The sequence below is a fragment of the Megascapheus bottae genome, chromosome 5 (genome assembly GCF_031878675.1).
Source record: "Megascapheus bottae isolate mThoBot1 chromosome 5, mThoBot2.hap1, whole genome shotgun sequence".
NCBI lineage: Eukaryota > Metazoa > Chordata > Mammalia > Rodentia > Geomyidae > Megascapheus > Megascapheus bottae.
Genome location: NC_143513.1, coordinates 63,083,149 through 63,108,745, shown reverse-complemented (window position 1 = coordinate 63,108,745; position 25,597 = coordinate 63,083,149). Strand labels below are relative to the sequence as shown.

Genomic DNA, 25,597 nt, shown 5'->3' with positions numbered 1-25,597 from the left:
GAATTCTAGGAGGACAGAATGTTGGGGATGAAGGCCCAGATTCAAGTTTCACACTCTTGTTAACTTTATGATTTTTGGGCCAACTGATTCATCTCTCTGTATATAAGGAATACAGTGCTTAACAGCTTGCTTCATTCATAGCTATGAACAGTTGCTGAACACGTAGTGAAGGGCCACAATGGGAGAAAGAGAACACAAAAAAAGTGCAGAGCCAGTCATCTCATGGTGCTATCAGAGAAGTACATGTGTAAACAAAGGGAGAGGAAATCTGCACCTGAAGAAAATCATGAGGCTGGTGCCCAGGTACGATGGCTACAAAAAGCTAGAATCAGAAAGCCTTTCTTTCTTTCTTTGGAACAGCAGCAAGCCGAGTGGGTTGGGCCACAGCATGAAGGCCACGTGGCATATTCTATGCTGAGGAATCTACTGTTTCTAATTGTATAGGTAATAGAGAGTAACTCAGGGGAAAACATGGCATAGGACAAGATAAGTCCTAAATATTGTGCACTTACCTGACTTTAGTCACTCTCCGTCAGGCTCAATTCTAAGTGGTTTGCATGCAACAGTTTATTTAATCATGGTAGAGCCCTGTAAAGTAAGTTATTATGATCTATTTTCTTAAACAGATGATAGAACTAGACAAAGAGGGAGACACCCAAATTGGAGCTCAAGTAGTGAAGTTAAGTAGTTAAGACTCTGTGACTATAGAGCTTCTCTTTGTTCTTACCAGATGAACTAGTGAAAAAAAGCATAGTAAAGAGGCAGGAGCCTCATTAGAATGACAGCTCTGGTCATAACAGAAATGCAAATCAAGATTTGCACCTCACTCCAGTTAGAATGGCCAGGATCAAGAAAACTAATAACAACAGATGCTGGAGGGGATGTGGACAGGAGGGATCACTACTACACTGTTGGTGGGAGTGCAAACTCGTTCAACCACTATGGAAAGCAGTATGGCAGTGCCTCAAAAGGCTAAACATAGAACTCCCCTATGACCTAGCAATTCCACTACTTGGCATTTACCCAACTGTCCAGAAACAAGGGCATACTAAATCCACTAGCACAATGATGTTCATTGCAGCACTATTTACCATAGCAAAGATATGGAACCAACCCAGATGTCCCTCAGTTGATGAGTGGATCAACAAGATGTGGTATTTATACACAATGGAATTCAAGGCAGTAATTCTTATCTGTTGGTGAACTCCATACAAAGATGTCCAGTGATAACAGATTCATTTTGTCTATTTCAAAACATGATGATAGCCATGAGTCTTGCCTACTTCAAACCATAGGTTCTTTTAGAGTAAGTAAAACTTCTCCTTCTCCATTCCTATGGACTCATTCACTATTTTTTTGCCTCAGTTGAATAATTAAATTATTAATATACAATTATGCCATGCATCCCCTAAATTCAAATGTAAGCAATTAAAGAGTTTCAGAACCACCCAGGATTTTGGATAGGGTAAGGCAGTTGTTAAGAATTATTTTAAATTTCCATCCAAATGCAGGAATAAAAGTGAAAATACAGGAACATGGCCATTTTTCCACTTCAAGTCTTAGCATCGCTATTCCACATTTTTCGTAGTAGTTCACTCTGATTCTGCTTTATCTCAGTTTAAAATTAAAATTTCGTTTGCCCAGAAACCTTCTCTGAACCCTTAAAGATACCCAGGAGCTCTTAGATCTTGTGTTATCAGTATCTGCAACTATGGTATGCTTTTTGAAATAATATTTTGTTATGACTATTTTTCCATGCTTGTGGATTTTTAAATTTATTTCTGTAACCCTAATGGCTAATACAGTGCCTGGACCAGGTTATAAATTCACAGAGCACAAATTAAACTAATAGCTCAATGCTAACCTTTCCTTTGTCAAAGAGTATGCATATAGGTTCACCAAATATCTTCTCAAAATATCTAAGGGCTCTCAATATCTTCATGCAGCTTTCCTCAAAGAACAAACTTTAGGGCTTTTAAATTGTAAAATTATACATAATTTGTGAAAATAAAACAATGTGACATGCTCATTTAGAAGAGTGAGGGAGAGGTAGATGGGGGGAGATGGATGAAAATGTTGACAGGGTTGACATTGATCAAGATACATTCATAAGCTGCTTTGTTAAATGACAACTCTGTTGTACATCTACTTACAGGTAATAAAAAATTAAAAATGAAACGAAGGATACATAAATATTTGAAAATAAAAACATCCCCTCTCCAAAAAAAAGGAGAACACATGTGAGCCTAGACAGGCCACATTAAAGGCCTCCAACACCACTCCTTGTTTCCCACTGGTAAAAGATACCTAAGCCACTCACATTTTCCCTTGGCCTCTGATTCTAGGTGGGAATGAAATGGATTCAATTTCCAAGTGGCAAAAGACAAAAGGGAGGTTTTCAGGTTTTCCTCTCAGATATGCTAGAGTCCTGGTAGTTTAGTGGTTAGGATTTCACACTCTCATATATGATAAAGCTTGCTTTGCATCTACTCAGTTACTTTGTATATATCGATTTTTTCTCTTTTTCTTTTCTTTATTTTATTTTATTGTTTTGCAAGAAGGAGCTGGAATGGTCCCCTGAAATGATGATTGCTAGTCAGAACTCCTCTCCTAGGAAGTTAAATCCTGTGCCCCAGTGACACTGGTGGAAAGAAATCAATAATTACTAGATGTGTATTGAGTACCTACTGTATACAAGGCTCTGTTTTAGGCATCAGGATACAGTGAAGAAAGCTGTCCTAATAGAAGACTATGGTTTCCGTTGTTCAATCTTGGCCTAGAAAGACACTCACCTAGAACAGTTGCCTAGAAAGAAATATTACTATGATAAATGCAGTCAGAAAGCAATGCATGTAGTAAGAGGCTAAGGAATAACAAGAAAGATAATTACAAGGGTAAGGATGACTAAAAGTAAAGAAGGCCTTAATTCTTCCAGTTGAAAATATGAAAGTGGTTTCTCCCTTTCCATTACTTAGAGCCATTTTTTTTAGAAGATGGATCACTGTAAGTAATTTCTCCTCTTTTTTGAAATGGATATCAATCTTTTCAAAAATTGGGTAGGTCTCACCTTGGTTTAAGACCTAAGATGTCTTTTTCAAGGATTCTGGAGCCATCTTTTCAAAATACAGGCAGCTGGGAAGTTGACGCAACATTCTGCAGGAGACCAGTTCTAACTTCTACAACTATGTCTCTCCTTAAGAGAAGAGGTTTGTTTTTACCTTTTGGTAAGGCCAATAGAAACACAGTCACTCAACTGGCCAGGTAAACTCTGGATAAACTGTGTGATCAGAGTTACTCCTCCTATATGGGGACTTGCTATTGTTTCTCTTGAGAACGTGTATGTAATAAGCCATTTCTGTCAACTGTAGAAAGGGGAGAGATACCATTCTGCCTTTGCAATCTCTTAGTTGGTATTGCGTATGAAAACTACTACATGAATTTACTACTTATCTCCTAATAAAGCTGTTGTTTTTCTACTGCCTTTCTGGTTTTGATATGATTTGTGTTTAATTAGATTTTCCTCCAAAGAAGAGATCGATATCAGTTACTTTTCAAGTATAAAATTCTAGCGATTCTTTCAAATATACACACATACATAAACATGTTTCCTAAATGAACATATCTTAATAATGGGAAATAAGTGAAGTTGTTTTCATTACATATGTTAGACATTTACAAGCTATATGACGTGCTTAAGATAATGACTTAGATCTGCATACTTCCTAGATCTCAGCGTTGAGAGAGAGAAACAGACCAGAGAGGAATCGATAGCCTTATTCTACACTGGCTCCTCTGCCAGAGAATGGTCTCTCTCTCTCTCTTTGCCATCACAAGTGACTAGATAAAATTTACCCATGTAAACACAAATCTGATTATAAGTCCAACACATTGCTCTTTGCTGGAGACCATCTGTTAGCACATGGCCCTGTGAAGTCATTCAATTGACTAGATGCTTTTTGCCCTCCCCTAGCCTGTTCCACATGCCTGTCATGGAATCTCTAGTATCTGTATCTTCTCATGTACGTTTCTTTCAGAAAAAGCCTCAATGGTAGATTTTCTTGGGCTCTTTTGCTTACTGGACATAGTGTTGTAGGGATTCAAGAATGAGGGTCTCTCTAGGTGGGGATCAACCCAATTGAATAGCCAAGCGCATCACCCCGATCCTAGTGACACTAGGCTTTTTTCTGCACTCTGTTTCTGTTGCTTGGCCTTCCCTCCTCCATTACTATGCCTGTTCTGCAGGAATCTTTGTTGTCTTTGCCTGGGATCTCCACATTGCAAGTCCAGAACCCTGGTATGATCAGAACCTAAGTATCCTTGTCATCTCCTGGAAAACTAGGATTATGCAATCTGAGGAAAGGATTTTACAGATGTATCAAAATATCCCACTAATTAGGAAGATCCCAAAATAGTCTATTACAGTTTGGATGATGGTCATCAGAGGCCATCAAAGACTTCTGTGAGTCCTGGAATTCCAGTTAGAAGAAATCCTAGCTCCAGCCCAGTTAAAGGGGTCTGTTAGCTGAACAAAGTAGACGACATAGCAGGGAGAGAGAGAGAGAGAGAGAGAGAGAGAGAGAGAGAGAGAGAGAGAGAGAGAGAGAGAGAGAGAGAGAGAAATGTCTCCTAGGAGACAGAGGTAATAAAATCCACCAGCTCTAAACACACTTGACTGTATTTCAAAATCAGCTTTGGGATTCAATCTCTAAAACATTTCACTTAATGAAATATGATTCTAAATTGAAGAAGCAAATCATTTACATAGTTTTCATCTTTACTCAATTTGAAAATCCCTGGTTTAAAAGGATTACCATATAGATAACAGAATTACCATATAGATAACACAGGAAAGTGAAAGGTAGTAAGTTTTATACTTGGCTTTTATTTATACATAAAATACAAGGGTAGCATAGATCAAACTTAAAATTATTGTGATGGTATTTTTCCTGAAAGCTTTACATATCAAAGTAAATTTGATTAAATCATATGAGCTACTCCCTAATCTTAAGACTTTAAAATATTAACCATATAATCATGTTTTTCCTTTTCCATTTTGCTATATCTATGCCATGGTCACCCAGAGTAAGGAACATCAATGGTGAAATGAGGTTATCTATTAGAGAAACAGCACAACACACCTGGACATAGAGCCTGAAATGTATGAGCACAAACTGAAGGAGAATCAGCCAGGACTTCTCCTGAGCTATGCAGACTTCAATCAGCTGAAAACCATTAGATGCTATATGCAGGCTGACTTGAATCAATACAGCATCAGTGCAATTTTAACCATTCACTGGCTGATATGATCCAAGCCCAATCCCTAAAGATTCATGTGTTGAACATTTGATCTCCACCTGAGGTATTATTTATGGTGGTGGTGGTATAAGGTTTTGGAGGTAAGAGTACAGGAAATGGGTCACTAGGATATGACAAGGTTATTCCTGGTCAGGATTCCTACCCCTCTCCTTACTTCCTGTCTGCAAGAGGTGAGCAGCCATTGCCCAATCTTCTCACCATGAAGTTCTGCCTCACTACAGCCCCAGAATCAGTGGAGTCAAGGAAGATGGCCTGAAACTTCTCAAACCGTAGATCAAAACATTTCCTTTTCTATCTTTCATTGTTTTCCAATGTGTTTGGCAACAGAGATGAAAAGTGTGACTACCACATTGGGGAAACCACATTAGATTACCATTTGGCAAAAGAAGCAATGATTATTTAACTGCAGTGACATTCTACACATATCTTTTTGAAAAACGTAAACCCTATAGTAAGACATAGTTACACACAAAAAATTAAAGCAATGTTTTACCTTTAATCAACAAAAATCGTATGTGTCCGTTGTTTTGAAATATGTATACACAGAGTCCCAGTGAACTTACTCACATGCAACTACCTCAACACTGCAACTCTGCTTACTTAGCAATTTTCAAATATATGGTGCAAATAAGGTTGAGCTTTCAGTTATTTAATTCAACCACATCCAGCCTTTATCATTACAAGTAGCACTGGCAAAGTAGTATAAGAATATAACTCTTGGGTAAACTGTTTCAAATGTCTTTCTTTTGTCAGAATTGATGATTAAACTTAGGGCTTGCCCTTGCTAACACTGCTCTTCTAAGCCACTCCTCCCACCATTCCATTCGTGATGTTACATCTAAGAGGTTTACCCAAGCTAGTTTTGAACTCACTATCTTTCCGTCTCCACCTTAATAAACATCTGGGCTCACAGGTGTGACTGGCTTTGTTATGGTGAATTATAAAATACACATATAATAGGCAATATTTGCCTGTAATATAAATTCAAGCAGATCTAAATACTTCTAAATCCTCTTGCAAGATTATTCGATGTGTCCAGGCTTGTTCAAACTATTTGGACTCAAGTTAAGGCACTGACAGCTAATAATCCAATTGGATTTGTGATGTATAGTCCTTGCTCAAAGAGTTTTCTTCTGACAATAAGAACCATTTACCTAATCCACAATCAGGTAGGCATTACTGAAATGTTTTCACAGATGATCAAACTGAAATGCAATAGTTGGCAGCCCGAGTAGTCTGCAGGTCTGTGATGATGACAGTATGACAACCCTGGCTGTGCTCTGACTGGCGGTGGGTGATGCTCTGTCACTGACAATCAGACGCAGAGACCTCTGTCCTGATGAGTAAAGACACCAAGTTGTAGATATTATCTAACTACCTTGTCCATCATAACAAAAATGAATCCAGCTTATTTGAAAATATTGTGTAATAGAAAAATGTGTCACAAAATATTTTTGTCCAGTGTGACTGTGTATAGTAAAACTAGGATTTGCTCTAGTGACTTCCAGACTCAGTTTCCAGGGGAACATAGGCCAATTGGCTGGTGTTTTCCCCATGCCTCTCTTCCATTCCTATGTAAAGACATGCTTTTGCATACAAGTGGGATAATTATATAAGTAATATTTTGGAGCTGAACTATGTTTTGTTTTGTCATTTATACTCCTATAATGGTGGGTATGGAAATGATCCAATCTTTTAAATATGTGGAGGAGTGAATCACAGAAGAAAATGAAATACATTGAACATCTATTCCAGATTCTTGAAGAAAAAAAATACCTGAGGAAGCCAGAAACTCATTGCTATTCTATATGGAATCAGATTTTCTTTAAGTTTGTCTTATTTTTTCCTAAATTAAGAGAAAGAAAAGACTAAACCAAACTGTATTGAAAACAGAACCAAACTCCAACTCATATGTTATCCAACCTTATAGCATGGCTCTTTTGCTTTCCTGAAGAAATAGGAAAAACACTTTTTCTCTTCTATAAGGGTGAAAAGACATTTTATTTCAGGAAAGAGGATCAGTTCTGTATTTAAAGCCTACTTCATCCTGGAGTAAATCAAACCAAGTTTAACAGTGATTCATGTGTAGCCAGAGCAGTCATATTTCCTGACCCAAGCCCAAGGGACTACTTCACTAAAGTTCAGTTGTTTGCATGTCAGAACACCTGAGACTATATCAGTGCAAAAAATTCCATTTCCATGTTGTCTTAAAGAATGGTAAAAATTAAAATAGTATGGTACATGTTAGGAGTATAGGAAACAAAGTGTACATTTTAGCAGAAACTACTAAGAATGGAGCAGTTTTCAGAGTATATTGACTTTGGAAAGCAGTATGGCAGTTCCTCAATGGACAGTTTTTTTTTTAAGCCATAACTCAAGGTTTGAGTCAAAGATCTAACAAATGAAAAGGAGTTTTAAAGCCTAAAATATCTTGACTCTATGTATTTGTGACATTAAAAACCTAAGCACAATGGCTTGGGTATTCTTTTTTCCTTTGTTTTGATATTGTCATAAAAATGTAGGAACTGGGAAGGAAGAAATTCATTATGCAGGAGCCATAAGTGGAATGAAATTACTATGGGTAGAACTGTATTGTTTGTGAAGACATTCACAAACTTACAACTCCCTCTTTTGTCAGGGTGACACATGCAACTTTAAAAATGGAACTGTTGACCAACCCTGTCATTTCTTAACATAATTATAGCATCCATTCTAAATGAAAAAGTGCTTTTAATCTATGTAAAAGCACAATTAGAAGGGCAAGCTTCACTAACCTCTGTTTCTCCACCCATCTGGTACTTAGTAGGGGTTTGAATTGCTGTGTACCTATGACAATCGTTTATGTATAATTGCGATGAACAAACCTCAGCATAAGAGAGTCCATTGAATAATAATTGATGTGTCATACATTTAAAATGACTTATGTAGCATGATGAATGTACTTAACTGAAAGATGTTGTGATACACTTACAAGTGTGTGTGTGTGTGTGTGTGTGTGTGTGTGTGTGTGTGTGTGTGTACTAGTCCTGGCCCTGGGCACTATTCCTGAGCTTTTTGTGCTCAGAATTAGCATTCTACTACATGAACTGCAATTCCATTTCCTGCTTTTTGATGGTTAATTGGAAATAAGAGCCTCATGGACATTCCTTCCCGGGCTGACTTCAAACTATGATCCTCAGATCTCAGCCTCCTGATTAGCTTACATTACAGGCATGAGATAACACTCAATAAAGTGCAGTCCAGCCTGGTCTTAAACTCATGATCCTCCTTCCACATCCTACTCTTTGGTTACTGGTATGCGCCACTATGGTCAACATCACAAGTTTAATAAAATTCTGTATGTATACACACTCAGTTCATTGTTTCCAAGATTATGACTAACTTGATGAATTTCAATAACACAATATAAGAACACAAACCTATAGCTCAACAGCATAAACTATTACATGCTAACAGTTGAGAGCAATTTACTTAGGCCATTCATTAATTAATTAGTTCTATGTAAGAGTTTTAGCAATAATTTAGTTGGAAACTTTACATAGGAAGCATGGCTCTTTACTTTCTGGGTGGGTAATAAGCATGGCATTATAAATACCACCCCACCTTTAAATACTTATATTAAAAACAACATGATAACCTTTAGAGTGCCTAATCCATGGACTATACATTTGCCTTGATTTCTTGAGAGAGACACTCTCATTCTGATAAAGGATTTCATTTGCTTGTTTTCTCTGATGCTCTTTGAATTCAGACAAAATAACAAGTCATGTTCAGTTGAAACTAAACAGCTGTAAAATATCCTTTTCATTAGTCATTTCCTGGGATCCTCAGATGTTCTAGGAATATTTTTTAACCTAATGGTAAATGTTAATATAAGTAGAGTCACACTGAGAGAGAGGGAGAGAGGGAGGGAGAGAGATGAAGACTTTAGTAAACTTTTAAGAGTAGTCAGCGTCTGCCCTTGCCTCCACTCTGGCATATTCCTCTTTGAGATTTGTAATCTCCCCACCTAGCCAGAAAATGGCTCTTTTCAATGATTTCAATCCCTTTGATCACTGGAAGGTTCCCAAAAGAAGCTAAAGTCAGCAGGCCCTAGATTCTGATCACAAAGGATAGAACTAGCATTGTTCTTGCACACAATAAAGCCTGGGCACTCTACAGGTGTCATGTGTATGCTAAATTGGCCCCTGGAAAAGACAGCCTCCTTAAGAAGATAATAATATTATTTTAGGATAATTGGAGTTCACACAGTGAAAGGCACAATCAGCATTATGGCCACTGAAACCCACTGGTGAGTCTGCTCTCATCTGGGCAGGTACACATCCAGCTGTCCTGGGGCCTGGGACAGATGTGTGGCACTGACACTGGCACTTCCCTGGTCAGCAAATATCTGTCTTTGTTGGAGTGCCAAGAAATGCAACCCTCCCCAGCCTGGGCTGTAGGTGGCCCATCTTCTGATTTGGGGTTTGAAAGGGAGTCGATGGTTCATGAAAGTTTGCCTTTGGTTCTATTCATATATTTCTGGTAAATATCTGAGTTCTCTGTTCAGAACAAAATTAATGAGTCAGGCAAAAATAATTCATGTATTCTTTAATCACTGAAGGCAAATTCGTTGTTAACTAAACTGAATTGAGCTGAGTTTCACTATTCAAATATTTTTTGTGGGTCAACTTTGGAACAATAACTATAAGCTAATATGGGTCATGGCCTATGGGTCATGTCTGTAATCCCAGCTACTCAGGAGGCTGAAATCTGAGGTTTGTAGTTTGAAGCCAGCCCACAAGAAAGCCTATGAGACTTTTATCTCCCATTAACCACAAAAAGCTGTAGGTTGGGCTATGGTTCAAGGGGTAGAGCACTAGCCTCAAGTACAAAAAACTCAAGGAGAGAGCATTTATCTCCAGAGTTCAATCTCAAACAAACAAAGAAATAAATGCAATGACATTTTCTGCTGAATCTCCTTATTTGAGGGATATGTTTACCTGTGTAAGACCAGCCAATCTCTTCAACAAGTTTTCTCTGTTGTCTGTAGTATCCATAAGCCCAATCTATAAACAAAGAAAAATCAATGATTAATAGCTAGAAAACTACGTGTATACATCTTGAAAGGTACAAGATACCCAATCTTTTCATACCATACATGGAATATTCCCTTTTATTTGTAATACTAGGCTTTGAACTCACAGCCTGTGTTCAGTTTGCTTGCTTAGCATGGGGCAAGGCTAACAAAGGGAAAATAGATGGAAGTCAAGGTTTACTGCAAACTTCAAAATTTTCCCTGGAGCCATGCCTACATGCCCTGTCCCTTCATCCCAGACTATGTTCACATTAACACTCCCTTTCACTCCACTGTGGATAACAGAAATCTTTGCAGGATGTGTTTAGAACATGATCAGTGTTGACAGAACTGCTCCTGTACAAAGAGCTACAAATGGGTTATCAATGAACTAGTGGGTCATTACACATTCATAAACCAAGGTTCTGTTGAGGTGACGTGCACACGTGCACATGATTGCACTCCATATAGGTACACAATGCGGTACTGTGGTTTTTCTTTTTTTTTTCCTAGTCCTAGCTGAAACTCAGGGCCTGAGCACTGTCCTTGGGCTTTCTCAAGGCTAGTGCTCTATCACTTTAGCCACAGTACCACTTCCAGCTTTTTCTGTGTATTTGGTACTGAGGAATTGAACCCAGGGCTTCATACATGCTAGGCAGCTACTCTACCACTAGGGCACATTATTGCCCTGGTTTTTCTTTTTAGATTATCCTTTTATTCTCTTGGATAAAGACCCCACTATTTCATTCGTTAAGAAACCTTACTGCTTCTAACACAGAATGATGATGTGGCTCTGGTTTCTCTTTACTATTGCAATCATCTTTAATTCAAAGTTTGCTGGTTTATATAAATTTTTCTGGTGCATTTTTTATAATGTATAGACTACATTTTAGTTGTCTAGTCAATGTATACTTGGGTTGATTATACTTTTGTTTTATGACAAAAATGCTGCTGTAAACAGTCACTTTTTCACTTAAAAATACTAGATTTATTATTTATTCTACTAATATGGTTGCCTTATAAAAGAAAAATCATTTAATGGGCTGGGAGTTTGGCCTAGTGGTAGAGTGCTTGCCTAGCATGCATGAATACCTGGGTTCGATTCCTCGGTACCACATACATAGAAAAAAGCCGGAAGTGGTGCTGAGGCTCAAGTGGTGGAGCTCTAGCCTTGAGAAAATCCAAGGACAGTGCTCAGGCCCTGAGCTCAATCCCAGGACTGGCAAAAAAAAAATCATTTAAGAGTAAGTTAATTCTGAGGACAGGTGCTTCTTTATGATAAAGGCATACACATAACTGAATGTTAGGAAGGTCCTAAGAGATTATTTAATCCATACTTTTAGAAAAAGAAATAATTCCAATTTTAAAGATAAGATCATTATACCACAGAAATGTAAGTGTTTTTTATAGGTAGCAATGAGAAAAGTGAGTGTACAATTCCTGCATCATACTGCACTGATTTTGACCAACAATTTATACAAGATTGGAACAGCTTTTCTTGCAGAAACTCCTATGGACATGCCTGCTTTCCAGAGAAACAAAACAAAACAAATAAAAAAGGGCCATAGGTTCATTTGCAGGAATCATTTGGATAAATAAACTATAGAATTGACTATATTGTCTACTGGATTCCACCAACTGGCATTTCCCCCTGAAACCTTACTATAATCACAGAGAAAGGGTTTATTGTCATCTTTTCATATATTACTACTACCACTATTACTACTATTAGTTTCAGTTCTGGGGCTTGAATTCAGGATCTGGGTGCTGTACCTGAGTTTTTTTGTTTTTGTTTTGTTTTTTATCAAGGCTAGCACTCTAACACTTTAGGCAGTTTTGCTCCTGACTTTGGGGGATGGTTAATTGGAGATAAGACTCTTACAGACTTTTTTTTTGCCATGGCTGGCTTTGAACCACAATCTTCAGATCTCAGCTTCCTGAGTGTTAGGATTACAGGCATGTGGCACTGGCATTTAGCTTCATATATCTTAAAGTAAACATTTTTCAAATGTAAGACATTTTTATATACACATACACTTTCATGGCCTCAGATTAGATATCACACAAAACCTGAATTTAACAAGTGTGACATTGAAGTAAATGATGTTTTAAAGATGTATCCTAAAAGTTGAGAGCAAACTATCAGCCTTGTTTGTAGGATTTTATCACTACATCATAAGCATTGCACTGGGTTTCCAATTACATTAGGAAAGCTTTCTCAGTAAGAGATCCCAGGTGTTGTAGCTCTCTTCAATTCCTTTATGTTCCTTTATACAATCCGTTACACATTCATATGTTAATTACACAGAGTCTGGGCATGAGAGAGTACCCACTTTACTTAGAGCTCTGATGGATGAGCTCTGATAGCTTCAGTGAACAAGAAAAAAGCATCTGGGTTCATTCCTCCTCCCCACACCAGTGGTGTTACATAGTATGAAAACCTGCAAATCCTACATGAAGTATAATTTATGCCAGTGTTTACACATTATAAAATCCATTAACATAATAAAGAATAGTCTTTTGGGGACTAGGAGTAGATTTAGTTTTTTAGGTTTTATTTTGTTTCTACTTACTAGTTTTATTTGTCAAGCTATTTTATTTTTGTATTTTTGAATATTTTTTTATTGTGAAGGGTTACATTATATTCACCAGATAGAAGGTACGTAACTTCACAAACATTGATACTCTTTCTCATGACACGGTCCCCATATCCCTCCCCCCCCCCCCGGCTTGTCAAGCTATTTTAAAGTGATAAAAGTAGGAAAGTAATTTTGGAAAGGAATGGCACCATGAATACGTATATGAACAGATCTTTTAAATGTTACTCTAAGTTCTACAAACTGAGAAATTTGGTTTACATTATTTCAGGTATTATTAAACATTACTACTTCAATCTATCCCATCTTATATGTACTATAACCACCTACATAATTGGAATGTGTGTGTGTGTGTGCGTACTCATGCCAACATATATACTTATTTTTCCTTATGCTTATATAAAGAAAAACACCTTGATAATCACCATTAATATATTCCTTAAGATTTTTTAACCATTTTATTCACAAGTAAAAATATAAATATTCATTTCCTACTAAACACATTATTGGCAAATTAAATTATAAAATCACTTTTGATTGTGCACTTAGCCTATATTTTTTGATTCAACATTTTGTTAGATCCTAGTACAGATTATAGCAGCAGTAGTCTGACAAAATCATCACATAGAACCACATCAAAATTATAAAAAGTGCCTGAAGTGTGAATGGGAGAAGAAATACAATGGTCATTGGGAAAGGAAACTTCAAGATAGAGGAAGGATGATGAAGGAAGGAAGGATCATTCATTTAAAAAAGGATTAGCTATTGGTACAAGAATACCTGTTGACACTATGGAAAGCAGTATGGCAGTTCCTCAAAAGATTAAACATAGAACTCCCCTATGACCCAGCAATTCCACTACTAGGCATTTACCCAAGCATCCAGAAACAAGGACATATTAAATCCACTAGCACAACGATGTTCATTGCAGCACAATTTACCATAGCAAAGATATGGAACCAACCCAGATGTCCCTAAGTTGATGAGTGGATCAACAAGATGTGGTATTTATAGACAATGGAATTCTATGCTGCTGACAGAAAGAACGACATCTCCCCGTTTGTAAGGAAATGGAAAGACTTAGAAAAAATCATATTAAGTGAAATAAGCCAGACTCAAAGGAACATAGGCTCAATGGTTTCCCTCATTTGCCATAATCAGTAGAAACCTTGGACTCTCCTAGCAGAGATTTACAATAGAACAAAACTCTAGATAGTTAAGGCCATACAGAATGAAGCTAAATGAAAGGACTTCCAGGATATAGAAACAAAAGCCATATAATGAGTGATTGTTGTCTTTAATGTACTATGTTATCTCTTATCTCTTCTGCTGTCCCTTGGTTATTTCATATTGTTACAGTATTTCACCTGGTTATCTGATATATTGTATATATTCATATTTGGTTATTTGAAATGGTAAAGGGAAGGGAAGAAAAGAAAATGAGGGGCGGGGCTGGGAGGAGGGAAATGGGGACCAAGACATGAGAAAGGGTATCAATGAATGTGAAGTAATGCACCTTCTATCTGGTGAATATAATATAACCATTCTATTAATTACAATAAAAATATATAAAAAAGAATACCTGCTGACACATCACCTACTATCAAAAACTTAAGTTTGAAATATACTGTTGTAATTGTCTTTCTCTGTTTGATAAGAAAGTTGAAGTCATGAACCAATGATTTAAATCAAAACTGTGATTAGCAAATTTTTCAAGTAAAATTAAAGTTGCTCATGAAATATCAGTATAGTTCATATGCATAATATTTTCTACTAAAGAATAATTTGTTAACTGGTAGATTTTCTCTGTGTATTTTCTCATTATTCGGTGGTAAAGATTGGGTTACAGTCAAAATAAGTTATCATGTAGCCTATTCATGAAAAATGAACTGTTACTTAGTATATGCACAAACACTGGAGAAATACGATTTAGCTAATTATGATAATTCAGATAATATGGCACCTGTGGGATACAGTAACATTTCAGACATTGTTTTGATATTAATCACTACCAATGTAACCAAAATCCTTAAAACTGTTTTAAAAATTACAAACATTATTTCTCCCCTAAATACATGTTTTCTAATTTCAACTATATTGGTGGTTAGACAGAAGCGTTTCAATGTTTTTCTTTTCTCTGCATTGGTTTAGAAACAAAAGTATTAAAATTTAACAGTAATACATTAGCTTTTATTATTGTAGTGAGGGAATTTTGAAAAATAAAACAGATTTTGATCCATGTGATCTACTTATTTATCTTATTATTTATAATTAGAACACTTTGATTGTACAAGGCAATTTCATTTTGGTAACTCCATAGATATATGGAATGTTTGTGACCTTGTCACATAAGGGTAAAGTGGAGGAAGGAAAAAGTACCTGAGAACCAATTATTAAATTTATAAAGGAGATGGAAAGATTAAATTACATGAAGAACAAAGGGATCCTTTCCTTTTAGTTATGTGTGTGTGTGTGTGTGTGTGTGTGTATTTCATTTTTGCAGTAAGAACAATTCACATGTGTGTCTATTAGAGTTAATAATAAATTCTGAGTTCAGTGATTGCATTTTATTATTCCACACACAATGATGATTTTGAGAATTGTGAATAATGTTTACTAGATGGATTCAAACTTTTCAATGAAAGCTCAAAATACTCCATGTCTTGGAAAGTAGTGCATTTCCTGTACCTAGACCTATGTTTTCAATCTAATATACTTTACCCATGTTGCTCAAGCTAAAGGAATCCTTTGCTAAGCATATTAATAATTATTACATAATTATGTACATGCTAACAAATTGCCTATTTTCAGTAAGTTAGAAAAACCATAGATAAATACTCTTCTGTCATCATTTGTAAAACTATTCCCTTCTAGATAATTATAGTCCACGATTTTGCACAGATGTATTTTTAAGTAGTCATATTGATTTATACTTTATATTGATTTAAGTATACTATTTCTTTGATTGCCTTTTCCACAAAATAGTAGAATACTGACATTCTCAAGATAATGAATAAGATTTGTGACATCATTCAGGTCTGTTTTTAACATTCTATATATTTTGTATAGTTACCTAAAATGATGGTTTTAATAGTCAACTTTAATTTCAGCAGGAAAGAAAGAAAGAAAACATTGAATGAACCAGATTACAAAGTAATGTGTTCCATATCATTGTAATACTATACTATGCTATTAAACTATTGACTATTTATTTCTTGGCCTTAAGTAATATGAATGATTAAGCTAGCCCTCCTGGAATTTTAGGTATACAGGAAAGTCATTAGGAGGTCAAATACCACTTTTCTTCAGCCAAATTTCTTATATAATACCCAGAATACATCAAGAGGGCACAAACTCAGACTCAGTGCTTTGATCTTTTTTTTTTTTTTTTGTAAGTCGTGGGACTTGAACTTTGGGTCTTGGGAAGGGAACTAGCTCTTCATTTCAAGGCTAGCTATCTACAACTTTGATCCAAAGTTAGGCTTCCAGTTTTCTGCTGGTTAGTTGGGGATAAGAGTCTCACTGACTTTCATGGCCAGTATGGTTTTGAATCAATATTTTCAGACCACAGCCTTCCGAGTAGCTAGGATTACAGGTGTGAGCCTCCAGTGCCAGGCTATGATCATTTTGGTATCCACAACTAAAGATAATTTGATCTGCTATAGAGAAAAACCTATTGTTAGCATGTATAGTGATAATGAGAATACAGATAGGAAATAATGTGTAAAAATATGTTTGAAGAAAGAGCTCAAAGTGATGCTAAATGTGGAAAGAAAATACTGAATGAACCAGAGTATGAAGTAATGTGTTATATATCATTGTACCAATATACTATGCTGCTAAACTATTGTCTATACAGTAATAGTGCACTATTATTAGCAATACTAATAAGATTGTTGCCGTGAAGCCTTTGGCTCCTCTGTTTTCACTGCAATACAGAGTAGAGCAAAAACCATCTGCTGTACCATTCATTGCATGATTTGGATCTTCTAGGAAGTTCTAGACAATTTGCAACCAGATGCCATCAATGAGAGAATACAAAATTCCTTCCGCATTTGCCATGAAAAAGCATACCATAGAGGAAAGTACAAATAAATAAAGGGGGACCTATTATTAAAATTAAAATGTGAACAAATGAAAACAATGAGTTAGGAGGAGTTATTCATTTAAAACACTGAGTTATTAACTGTTTCTATATCATATGCTTCTGGATTTTAAAAATTAAAACAACTATTCTAAATTTGATATTGTAAAATGAATTGTAATGATTTATAAAATAACTTAGAAGAGTTAAATGATAAGTGATTAGTTAAGTAGTTAGTGAAAGACAAATTGTCAGGTATGTCAAGAAGAATGTATGTAACGTCAAAATTGAGTGTAATAGAGATAAAAATTTAACTCATGGTAAAGCAAACAGTGCTAGCAGATAAGAAAAAAAGTATAAAGAATGAACAGCCATTAGAAATACTGGATATATGAAAAAAGAAATAAAATCATATTTCACATATATATCAAGGTAATTGCAAGTGGATTAATAATGTGTTTTAATAAGCTTCAAAAGAACCACTAAATATAAATGAGAATATTTATAACTTGCGTTCAAACAGATATTAAAAATATTCACACTTTGGGCTGGGAGTTTGGCCTAGTGGTAGAGTGTTTGCCTAGCATGCACAAAGACCCAGGTTCAATTCTTCAGTACCACATACATAGAAAAAATTGGAAGTGGTGCTGTGGCTCAAGTGGTAGAGTTCTGGCTTTGAGAAAGCCCAAAGACAGTGCTCAGGCCCTGAGTTCAAACCCAGGATGGGCAAAAAAAAAATTCATACTTTAATACATGACATTTAAACCTTGAATAGGAAAACATTTAAGGTGATGCAAATAAAAATGTAAAGTTATTGGTAACTGTTAACAATTGCAGCTATGTGTTCCAAACATTTAGAATCCTCACAAGTCACTGAAGGCAAAAATAGTAGCAGAGAAGTTTTTAAACTGGAGACACAATTGATTAATGTAAATACAAATGTTACAGTTGTATTCCGCATACACATAGAAATTAAAATAGCATTGAACATTTTTCTGATGATAGATTACCAAGTGATTGTTATTATTATTACAACTACTTTGTGTGTATGCCAGTTCTAGGGTCAAACTTACGATTTGGGGCTTCCACTTGGCTTTTTTACTCAAGGTTAGCATTCTACTATTAGCAGTCTTTCAGCTTTTTGTTGGTAAAGTGAAGAGAAAAACTCATTGCGTGACTTTGAGCTATGTTCATAAGATCTCAGCCTCCTATTATTAATATTGATATTTAAAAATTAACTGATATTAACAAGTCTTGAGATGTTCTTTATTTACAGGTGGGTGGAGATGTAAGCTTTTTGGAAAATAAGCTTGTAAAAGTTATCAAAAGTCTTAAAAATTTTCATGCCTTTTCTTAGTAATTCTACTCCCAGAAATATGTTTTGATAATTAGCAGGAAAGAGAACAAAGGTTCCAAGATGTTTATGCAGGTAGAGTATATGTTAATAGATAAAAATCAGACTAGGTAATAGTCTTACTATGAAATAATCTAAAACTGGTAAATTATGTTTTTAAAAATATCCACTGATATAGTAAAAAGTACCTGAAAATATGATATAATTTATCAACATTTCATACATAGGATAAATATGTTTTTAAATTTTTATTTGTATTCTTTCCATGAATTCTGTGAGATTGTACCACTTCTTTTTAAGATTTCAAGTATACATGTCCTTTGAAGCCAAGTTTCTAATTCTACAAGCAAATCTGTGATGAACAAGCATTTTGAAGTTATGTAAAGAAAAAGCTGAAATACTCTTTCATTTCTTCTTCTGAATTTTCTAGTCAAAGCCCGTGCTTTTTTAGAAGAAAATATATAAGTGTATCACTGAACACTTGAAAGTTAGACTTAGGAAATAAGCCAAGCTATATATGATAGACAACTTAAGTACTTGCCTTTACCAAGGCAATTAAAATTCAGCAATAGCAAACTACATAATGCAGTGACTTCACTGATCATCTTAATGGCCTTGGAGTCAGACTAATCATGTAATTTACACGGGTGTAAATTTGATATAACCTTATTTTAATCTGTTCTTTATTTCTAGAACACTTTTGCAGAGATAAAATTAAGCTGAAACTGAAGCGCCTGTACAGAAAGGAGGAAAACCTGGCAGCTTTGTGTGTTGGCAACTGCTTCTGAAATAGGTATGGACCATATGTTAAAACTACTGTCAGTATGTGTATTGATTCACACTGCAAGGCAGGCAGAAAAATTTTCTTGACTCCTTTCCATGATACTGACTAAAAATTCATTTTTGTCCTAAATTCATTTTGATTATTTTTTACTAGTCTAGAAGAAATAACTCATAAGAAACATTTTAAAATAAATCATTGATACTTTTCCAATGGTTTTTAATGAGCTAAGTATTTCTTCACTTTCCAGTTTTTTCTTTCTTTCTTTCTTTCTTTCTTTCTTTCTTTCTTTCTTTCTTTCTTTCTTTCTTTCTTTCTTTCATTTTTTTGTTCAATTGGATTCTGGGCCTGGGCACTGTCCCTGAGCTCTTCAGCTCAAGGCTACCACTGTACTCCTAGAAACACTATGCCACTTTCGTGTTTTTTGGGTGATTAGTTGGAGATAAGAGTCTCACAGATTTTTTTAGTGCCCAGCTGGCTTTGAATCGCAATCCTCAGATCTCAGCCCTCTGAGTTAAACTGGATTACAAGTATGAGCCACTGGTGCCTGGCTGCTTTAAAAAGCAGATGAAGTCACATTCTGTTGCTCATTACAATGACTTAATGTGGTGAATATTTCTAGGAGAAATCAGGGTGAGTGTAGTAGATCTGCCTCTTTTTCACACATGCAAGTATTGAGTACTTCTTCTTAGTTCATTCTTTGGTCAGAAGAATGTCCTTTTAAACACTGAATTTGAGCCAGTCACATCTCTTTGCTGCCATTTCCATAAGCATAAAAGAGAGTCTTCTTTGAAGAAGAAACAAAAACGGCCTACAGACACATGAAGAAATGCTCGACATCTCTGGTCATAAAAGAAATGCAAATCAAAACAACTCTAAGATTTCACCTCACTCCAGTTAGAATGGCCAGGATCAAGAAAACTAATAACAACAGATGCTGGAGGGGATGTGGCCAGGAGGGATCACTACTACACTGTTGGTGGGAGTGCAAACTCGTTCAATCACTATGGAGAGCAGTATGGCAGTTCTTCAAAAGACTAAACATAGAGCTCCCCTATAACCCAGCAATTCCACTACTTGGCATTTACCCAACTGTCCAGAAACAAGGGCATACTAAATCCACTAGCACAATGATGTTCATTGCAGCACTATTTATCATAGCAAAGATATAGAACCAATTTAGATGTGTTTAGTCTTTTAAGGAATCTCCATACTGCTTTCCTCAGTGGCTGAATAAATTTACTTTCCCATTGTGTTCCTTTTTGGCATTTTCTATTGTTACTTTTCCTGATAAAGATAATTCTAACATGAGTGAGGTGGGATCTCAATGTTGTTTCCATTTGCGTCTCTTTTATGACCGGTGATGTGGAATACTTCTTGTGTCTGTTGGCCATTATTTCTTCTTCTTCTGAGAAGCCTCTCTTTAAGTTTTTAGCTGATTTGTTGATTGGGTTGTTGAGTTTTTAAGGTTTTATTTTGGGGGGTTAATAATTTAAGGTCTCATTATATTTTAGATATGAGTCCCTTGTCTGATACATAGCTATTCTCTCAATCTACAGGCTTTCTATTTATCTTACAAGCTATGTCCTTTGTCATGCAGAAGCTCTTCAGTTTGATAAATCCCACTTAGCCGTTTTTCCTTGATTTCTTGTGATACTGGGTCTTTATTTGAAAGATTTGCCCCATGCCAAAAGGCCCAGAGACTATAAATCTACAAGTAAACACACTGAATGATTAATATATATATATATTCACATATATACTATATATTTACATATGCACAACAGTGATACATGACAAATTATATAGGACTCCAGACAATTTACATACTGAGGCCAACGGAAGAGATACATAGGAATGACTGATAATTTATGAAATGAACTCCAAGAAAATGAAACAAAAGGCATTTTCAGTTGCCCATTGTTTCTTTTTTTGTTTTTGTTTTGTTCTATTGTCCTATTTGTTAGTTTATATTTGGGAGGGTGAAAGAAGGCATAGAAAAGGTGGAACAAAAATGAATAAACACAATAGTGGTATTCACTTTACACTATGCAGAAAATGAACTATACATCTTATGGTTGGGGACAAGAGAAAAAACACTGGGAGAGAGACAGAAGAGGAGATACAGTTCAAAAAGAACTGTACTCATCTGATTCATGTAACTGCAACCCCTCCATATATCAGCTCTATAATAACAGCAAATTAAAAAAATATTATTCAAAACATGTATACTTTCCTAGTACTAGAAAAGACTGAAGGTAGCTTAACAACTCTGTTTTTTTCAATGTCTTATTGATTACCTTTTCAAGACATTTCTCAACACACAACCACTTTTCTCATTAGAAACTGTGAAAAAATGTTTTGAGGACATTTTAATGAGTTGGCTCTTCAGTGCTCCTGCCTATAAAAGTCATCATTTTCTTTTCTTAATGGGAAAAATACATTCTATGGCTTTTTGGTTCGTTTAGGTGTGTCACTGCCAATGAACTATGAGGTAGTAATTATTATTCTGGATCATATTTCCCTCCAGTGCACAGCTTATATAAAATGAGTATAAATTGCTCAAATTCTATTGATAGTTTATTGGACCCTGGAATCATTTTATTTGCTCTGGTTGATGTTATACTTCTCAGTCTGTTTTTACTCTTTACCAAGCACTGATTTTTCTCTATTCTTTCTCATATAGGTCAGAGAATTCTCCTTGGATCCAGTGTGTTCAAGTCATTCTGTAAATCACCAAGTCTGCCCTAAGAAGAAATGACTCAGTTCAACCAACAATCACAACACACTTTTCTTTGAGTCTTATCACTGTTGATTAATGACATCATTTGGTCTTTTGCATGGTCTGTTGCAAAGGCTATTTTCCAATTCTGGCTTAGTCTTGAATGTTCTCTGTAGTGGAAGATATTTAAAAATACTGTTTGCTTAGATAACATAGGTTTATTGCACTTAGAGATATTTATAAAGCCTTCCTACTTAGTACATAATTAATAGACTTGGAACACACAACTTAGTAATTACATTTCATGCACATTTACAAATGGCTGGCCGGGGATCGGATATTACTTATTTTGGAATAGCAAGATCAGTTGGAACAAATAAGTTTTCTCTCCAGGTTTGTACTGTTTTGTTTGTGATGATGTCAAGAGACTCAGCAAGCTAATGTAGTATTTTTAGCCTGGGTTGAAAATAGGAATGTGTTGGCACTTTGCCTTGAAGTCACTAGGCCACTGGGACACCTCAAAATAATTAACATACTCCTGCTGTGTCTAATGTGAAGGGGGTGGTAGTTAGAGAAGAAAGAGTACCTACTACAGCCCAAGGGGAGCCATTTATGTAACTCCAGGGAGGTAAATTTTCTGTGTACAACACCATTGCTAAGTTAAGAGAAAACCTATTTTAAAGAAGTTTACATCTTCTGAATTGCATATTCTTTTTTTCATATATTTTTTATTGTAATTAATAGAAGGGTTACATGATATTTGCCAGATAGATGGTGCATTTAATCCCCTCATTAGTAGCAAATATTTCCAATGGAGAATATGTCATGTCAAAGACAAACTGATTTTAACCTTAATAAAATCTCATAATGTACCTTATTTTGCAGTCACAAACTCATAGTCTCATGCCCAAATTTCTTTAGCACACCAGCCAAGTTCATATGGGAAGTGAGAAAATCACAACTGGTGTAGTACAAATTATTTTGAACTTTCTCTTTATGACCTCAGGAAGAACTGCCTCCCTCAATTAAAAAAAAAGTCTCCAACAATCTCCAGGTATTTTCCTTCATAGAATATTTAAGGGAAAAGACTGCTTCTTATGAAGATTAAATTCTAAGAAGTCTCTCTGGTTTGTTCTTTGCCAAGTTGACCGCAGCAGACCTCTTTTGGCCACGCCCTTGCTCTGTAACAACTCAATAACACGATGGCCATGAAGTGTCCAGGGCTTTGAGCTTATGTTATACACCAGAGAAACCCAAATGATGACAATACCGCTCTGGCACAGCCTTACCATCCCCTGTAATCTAGAAAGCAATGCAGGATGCAGGATGTTGTCATGCTCTAGGGTGCCCTGTTCATTAGGGGAAAAGACTACCACCACCAAGATTAATGTAATTGTATCAGTCTTTCATAGATGTTCCTATAACCGCCCCCCTAACCCGGGTGGGGGGGCAATCAAATTATGAGAATCCTGGCAGTGCTTTCGGATATAGTAAGAAAACCCTGGGAAGATTTTCTTAGGTAAAGTCAGCATGCTGCCTGTGCACAAGTGAGTAAATGAACAAAGGTTCCTGATCTTAGGTCATATTTAGTTCCACACTAAGATTGTAGCAAGTTTCCAGTAAAAACTATCCAGAAGAAAGCACTGAGGATTTTATTTCATTGCCTCCAACAATTTCATTATGTTCTTATTTTAATCAATTTAAAATTTTTTCCTTCTTCAGAATAACAATGACTATCAAAACACTATTGATTAAAAAACACAAAAATTTATAGAAGAAAGGAGGAACAGGTTGGGAGGGAGATACTTGTAAATGATATATGATTATAATGAAGTTAATTCTTTGAATTCAAGGTATGCCTTGAGGATTCTTCTCAAAAAAAAAAAAGAAAAGGCAAAGTAAATAACAACAATGATCTTTTTCCAGGCTAATCTCACTGAGCACCTGAACACACATTTCAATGCCTTTCTTTGCCTTTGTATCTCCATAAATTGAAATTTAGGGACAAGAAGAAAGAACATTGCTATAATTTCTTTACCTAAAGCATATTTGAGATCTTAACCAATAGAGATGTACCTTTGTAATACAAGTTGCTATCAGAAATTTATTTGCAAACCGTTATTCCTACTCAAGCAAAATAATGCTTTCCAAATCTAAGAAGTAGCAAGCAACCAAAAATCCAATAATTTAAGACAATAGTAAGCACACATGCCTTCACAGAAGTGAACAACATAGGGTAAGAGAGACTGCAACCTTCTCTTAAACCATAGAATAGAGCCTTGGCAATTAAAACTGAATGTAGATTATGTGACTAGCTGGATGATTCCAGACAACAGTGGTAGTTTTTCCTAGCAATGAATCTGAATTATGCTTGTCTAAAATTTTTGAATGATATTCTGATTTCTTTATTTAATGTATACTAAAAAGTTAAGAAACCTTTTGATAGAGTTTTAAGTAATTTGAAAATTCACTCCATCTTATACTGTTGTTCTGACAACACTGCATGAGGAAAAGAAAACACCCAGCTGCTAGGATGCATCATCACCAAGTAACTTTTTGTTACAGGCCATGCATATGACAATTTGTTGTATTTGTTAAGCTAACACAGATGAAGTGCAGCACCATTTTATTTATTTTCTAACATAAATATGAATACAATGACTGCATGTAGGAAAGAAGCATCAAATTAATGAAAATATCTCATCTCTTCCCCAATCATGGAAGTTGTAGATTAAAATTTTTCTTTTAAGTTAGTTGCCCTACTGCAGTGTTTCTCAAACTGTTACATATCATGGCCCAGTTATTAAATTGTTATTTGTCATCTATGCATGGTGGTACATGCCTATAACTCTACTTATGTAGACCTATGTAGAAGACGAAGAAAAGTAGGAGAATCATTATCCAAAGTCAGTCTTGTTAGGGAAAAAGAGCAAGACACTATCTTAAAAAAAAATCTAAAAGTGAAATATTGAGCTACATGGTTCAAGAGCCTAGAGTTCTTGCCTAGCAAGTACTATATATGAACTCCTCTATACTATGAAAAATGTATGTGTATTTTACCAGTGCACTGGATGGCAGATGAATTTTAGCCACACTTGGAACCCACTAGAGGTACCAGGGAAGACTAGTGGCAACCCACTAACTGCCAGCTGACAATCCAGCTCTCCTCCAGCTCCTTCCTATCTCATGGCCCTGGCCCTGCAGTTTTCTGCCTGGATATCTCAACTTCTTCATTCCTAAGCCATTGAATAGCTTGTTGACATATTAAATAGCCCATTAAAACAGAAGTATTTATACATACTTTTTGTTGATATAAATGCCAACCAGGCAAACAAAACAAACAACCCTGTCCTCACAGAACTTTATGGTAGTAAGAAGAGAAAAGTCACCAAGAAAGATAATCAGTGAGCTAACCACATGGAGTACAAGAAGGTGATGAGTATTGTGGACAAAATCATTAGAGCAGAAAAAGTCAGATGAATAAACACATTTAGAGTTTCATTTTGACAGTCAAAGGCGCCTTGCAAATAAATTGCATTCAAGCAAAGACTTGAAAAGGTTCAGTGAGTAAACCTAGGGATTCCTGAGAGAAGAGCAGTACTAGAACAGATGCCACTTTTAAAGCATCTTATTTCTGTTATGAATGCCAACTCTTCCATTTTTCTCTCAGCTACACTGATTGTAGAT

At 35.7% G+C, this 25,597-nt stretch overlaps 1 protein-coding gene across 1 annotated transcript in view; it reads right to left on the bottom strand.

The window, feature by feature from the left end:
- Ptprz1 (protein tyrosine phosphatase receptor type Z1) overlaps positions 1-25,597 on the bottom strand; it is a 154,599-nt gene that overhangs the window by 99,907 nt on the left and 29,095 nt on the right. The window contains exon 2 of the mRNA XM_090333216.1: positions 10,299-10,364. Within this exon, the coding sequence (XP_090189342.1) occupies positions 10,299-10,364 (66 nt within the window). The remainder of the gene's footprint in view (positions 1-10,298; positions 10,365-25,597) is intronic.